General features: G+C 58.2%; 1 protein-coding gene across 1 annotated transcript; it reads right to left on the reverse strand.

Moving 5' to 3' along the window:
- Positions 1 to 3,333: 3,333 nt before the first annotated feature.
- On the reverse strand, positions 3,334 to 4,453 carry NKIRAS2 (NFKB inhibitor interacting Ras-like 2). Its single transcript, XM_009577919.1, has 2 exons — positions 4,186 to 4,453; positions 3,334 to 3,790 (listed from the first exon to the last, which is right to left on the reverse strand). The coding sequence occupies exons 1-2, from the start codon at positions 4,417 to 4,419 to the stop codon at positions 3,551 to 3,553; spliced, it is 474 nt and encodes a 157-aa protein (XP_009576214.1). The 5' UTR covers positions 4,420 to 4,453; the 3' UTR covers positions 3,334 to 3,550.
- Between the last annotated feature and the right edge of the window lie 96 nt (positions 4,454 to 4,549).

Consider the following 4,549-nt stretch of genomic DNA (forward strand, 5'->3'; position numbering starts at 1 on the left):
TAGCCCAATGGGAAGGGAACTGCGAGGGGAGTCTCAGCCCAGCTCGTACTGGGAGAAACGACCCCAGCACAAGTGGAAAGTTGGAGGTTCCCCTCTTGGACCAGGCTGGCTGTGCCCTCGCCAGCCCTGCGAAACTTCCTTGGGGTGCTTAGAAAAGACTCTGCCCCCTACACCCACAACCCCCTATGTCCCACCAGCCAAAGAGCCCCCACCGCGGCGGGCACCGGCCACACTGACCGTATCTTCAGTCCGAGAGCAATAGCCGAAACCCAGGGCCGGTGCATCCTCCCTCCGAAAGCACACTGCCCCTGCCCTGGCCCCTGAGAAGCACACAACTTGGGCATGCGGCCGGAGACGGGCTCTGCTCCAGCCCAGCGAGGGCGGGAGAGCCGGGCTGCCCAGTGCGGGCTCCCCAAGGAGGTGACCCTGTGCTTGGCGCCGGCTGTTTGCCTCTGTCCCACCCGCAGGGGACAGCCCTGCCCCTACCTCCCGGGAGATGCTGTGAGGCTGAGTGAATGTCCCTAAAGCACTTTTCGGTTCTCCAGTGAAAGGCAATGCTGCTGCTCGCCTGCTGGCCAGCTGCCGCTCGGCCGTCCAACCCCATACCCATTAGGAGCTTCCAAGGAGTTACCGATGACTCCCAAAAACAAAGGCGTCCCCGGCAGCCCGGACAATCAGGTACGAAGGAGCAGGCAGCACTCGCAGCCTATGCCCGGCGCTCTCCCTGTGATGCTCCCGTCGTAGCCTGCGGAAAGCCGGACTCTGGAGGGACCCTGAAGCCGTAGCTCTGCTTTTCACTGTGCTCAGAAAGCCCAGCGATAACCTGGTCTGAAAACTGTAACCACGGCGCTCTGGGTTCCCAGCGCGCTGCTGTAAATAGAAATATGCAGGAAAGTTGCAACCCAAATGGACCTTACGCTGGAGTGACAACCCACCCCGATCTATGCAATCCAGGAGGAGCAGCTCGCCCGCCGCACTTGCTGTCTGCGTTTTACTTTGGTGCTCATGCTGTCTGTACAGCCAGGAGTGGTGGTCGGAGCAGAAAAAAACAACGCAACACTTAGCTCTGTGCAGACGATTCGCGTCCCGTGCCCTGGCCCAGGGTGCTGGCTCAGAGGCCTCTGCTGTGGCCCACGTTCCCTCCCAGCCCTTGGGAAGAGGCAGGTCGGTTTATGCACCTGGGAATCCACACGCACAAGTACACATATCCGATGTCTTGGCCATAAGCAACGCCTGGATTTCAGGAGGATTTTACCCAGCACGCTCCACCGATGCTCAGGACAGGGTCCTTGCAGTGGGAGGTGAATGGGAACCGGCCAACAGGCAACTCACGCAGCTGAAATGCTTCTGCTTCCCAGAGCTGGCGGCAAGAGCTGGAGCCTTGGATGAGGGCAGGAAACCTGCACAGAGGGAGCGGGACGGCACGGAGCCATACGCCTGTGTCTGGAGGGCCCGTTTCTCACACCATGGGCAGCGCTGACCTGCGGTGCTGCTGCTGTGCTCCTGCTGCAGAGGACAGGACTGCAAGGGAGCCCCTGGGTACGGGTTCATCTGCCCAGGGCATCTCCTCTCCACCCCAGGGAAGGAGGGAAGTGGAGAGAGGGCACCAGGAGAAGAGCGAGCTTGTACGGAAGGCTGGGGGTAGAGACAACCGAAAGGCTGTGGTGGTGGGAGACATGGCTCGGTGAGCAGCCAAGGAAAGGAAGGCTCCCAGCAATGGCTTGGACAGGGAGATGATCCCACAGCCCAGGGGACACGTGCAGTCTGGACCTCACGTCCCACAGGACAGGAGCCTGCGCTGGCTGGGGCCCGCGGGCGACAGGAGGGACACAGCTCCAACAGCGTTGCAGTGCCAAGCAGCCCATGGTCAGCCCGGCTCCAGCCCTCCCTCTGCTCATCTCACTGTGCTCTTCCCCAGGCCGCCTCGCCCGTCACTCCCAGCCCTGGCCACAGCAGAGAAGGGCAGCGTGTCCCCTCCTGCAATGTGCCGACCAGCCTCAGGAGCCTGGGGAGCCGGGAGCAGCCGGCTGCGGCCATGCTCCAGCCTGCAGGAGCCACTTGGCACTGGTGGGTCGTTCCCCTGCATTTTGTTCTAAAAAGCCTGTGCTGGAGCCAGCAGTGGCTGCTCCCGTCACCCCTCCACCAGTGGAGTCCTAATACACTCCTACACTTGGCACTTTAACCCCTTGAAAGCCATTCCTTCTAATAACAATAATACTGCAACGAGCTGCGCAAGAACACACTCCCTCTATCGCATCCCCCCGCCTCCAGAAACTCTCCCTGCTCCTGTGCTATCCAAAGCATTTACTGCCTTTGACTTAGCATATGCTGTACTAGGTAGTAGGGCATAGTCCATAGCGCTCAATAATGTGTGTGTGCCCCTCTGTAAATAACCTTGGAGTGATGTGAACAGTTTGATCCAAAAAAACCCACAAAAATCCCCACAAAAATGGAATAAACAGACTCTAGGGACTTGGCCAGTACCCCTCCTGTAATGTTCATTGTATATTTTTTTTGATGTACTATAACTGTTGGGAAAAAAAAAAAGGAAAATATTTTGATAATCGAATCTCATCGCTTTATTGTGTTACTCAGTAAATAAAAGGAAAAAGTATAAACAAGCCAGGGCTTTCTCGTCTTTTTTTTTTTTTTTTCCTCCCCTAGATCCAGACTAACGGAAGGGAACACATGTTGCTGGGCAGGACCGGGACTCCTTTCCCTTGTCTTGTGGTGGTTCTGAGAGGAGAGTCAGCACTGTGACAGATGGGCAGCGAGAGCTGCCACAGCCCTACGCATCAGGGTGTGCAGGCTAAGCCCAGTCCAAGGTCATGACTGACTCTGCACTCGGTAAGAGGAGGGCTGCAGTGTGGTGGATGTGGGCACCCTGCCCTCAATAACGGCATCTTGCCCTGCTCCGCACCATGCATGCACTGGGGCAGGATGACTGAATATTTCTGCATGTAAAGGAGCAGCGGGCACTGCCAGGTAAGGGGCAATCTGCCGGGGAACACTGCAGCACTGCAGAGCCAGATGGGGTAGGACAAGGAAGAGCTGCTCTGACAGCCCCTGGGCTGGAGGCAGGGCCAGCAAATGGGCTTTTCTTACATGGTATCAGTAAATATAAAATGGAGCAGCTCAAAAGAGAGGGAATTGTTTCCTCTGGCCTGGCTGTGCTCAGCCGTGGAGCTGATCCCCACCTGCTGGCCAGCCCCATGCTGCACCTCCCCTCTAGCAGCCTACGGCCCTCGGGTCTGCCGGCCTGCGCCCCAGGAGCAGAGGGGCCTCACTCGGTGAATCCTGGCTTTCCTGTAGCACCTCCAACATCTGCAGGGGCTGGGCAGTGAAAAGAGCGGTCCCTGTCCCAGTGCAGGGAGATGGGTCACCTCTCTCATCCCCAAAGACCATCCCCAGCCCTGGGACGCCCGTTCCTTGTGCCACCGTGCTTCCCGCAGGCTTCGCGACACCAAACAGGCTCAGCAGGAGGTATGTGCAAGGGAAATAGAGAGGTGAGGAAGAGGAGGTGGCAATGGAAGGGAAGGGAAAACAAGGCTCAGCCATCCATGGATCCGCTGCCCTTGTTCTTGCGACTCAGGGGAAAAGCAGACTTGCTTTGTGGCTGCGTCATCTTACTGGCCAGGTAGATGAACGGCTCGATCAGCGTACGCCGGTCAGCCACGGACACCTCCCACAGCTTCACCTTCTCGCCCTTGGCCCAGTGCTGGGCTGCGTCATGGTCCACCCGGCGCTGCTCCTGCAGGTCGCTCTTGTTGCCCAAAACCACGATGGTAACCTGTTCAAAAAAGGGTGAGAGGAATCCCTGAAGGTACTAAATGCAGAACTGAATGGTGCTGCCTGGCTCTGCCTTGAAGAACCTCGGTGCCAGGCCCAGTCCTGCAGCTAATTCCCCCTCCGTGCTAAGGCCTTCTAAAACACCACATTTCCCAGCGCTCCTTTCTGGCAGCCTCCCCGCCTATTCGGGTCTGTGTGTCTCAAACCAGCTCCGAAGTGGAAGGGCCTGTTGAGCTCTTGTATGTTCAGAAAGCACCATTACAATTGAGAGTCTTACGGAACAGGGACCCCTGTTACCATCTTGTGACAAGCTAGAGAAAAGCAGAGTCTCTGGGTGAGAACCTGAACACGGGGCGCAGATCCCACTTTGCAGCCCCTTTCCCCTGGGGTACTCACCTCCTTCTTGTCTTTGGACTTGTCAATCTCCTTCTTGAGGAGCTCCACCCGCTTGAAGGACTCCTTGCTGTCAGTGCTATAGACCAGCACGTAGCCGTCCGTGCAGGAGAAGCAATGCTTCGGAAGCTCCAGGCCGTCCCGCAGGCCCCGCGTGTCGTAGAAGCGCACCTGCTCGCGCACCCCCCGGTCTGTCTCAATGGAGCCCACGTAAATGTCCTCCTGGGTCTCGATCATCTCGGAGCCTACCAGAGAGGCGGGCAGGGGAGACATGGGGACCCTGGCCAGGGAGCTGGCCCTGGCACAACCCGAACTGTCTTGCCGGGTGGCCTGGGGCAGGACAGCGAGTCTTTCCTCCGCCCCCACC

This window comes from Fulmarus glacialis, unplaced genomic scaffold (assembly GCF_000690835.1).
Source record: "Fulmarus glacialis isolate BGI_N327 unplaced genomic scaffold, ASM69083v1 scaffold18925, whole genome shotgun sequence".
Taxonomy (NCBI): Eukaryota; Metazoa; Chordata; class Aves; order Procellariiformes; family Procellariidae; genus Fulmarus; species Fulmarus glacialis.

Bases quoted from the DNA above. Each gene is read 5' to 3' on its own strand.
- NKIRAS2 (XM_009577919.1), bottom strand. From the start codon at position 4,419: ATGATCGAGACCCAGGAGGACATTTACGTGGGCTCCATTGAGACAGAC. The intron at 3,791-4,185 runs GTGAGTACCCCA...TTTTTTGAACAG, and splicing joins AGTCCAAAGACAAGAAGGAG to GTTACCATCGTGGTTTTGGG.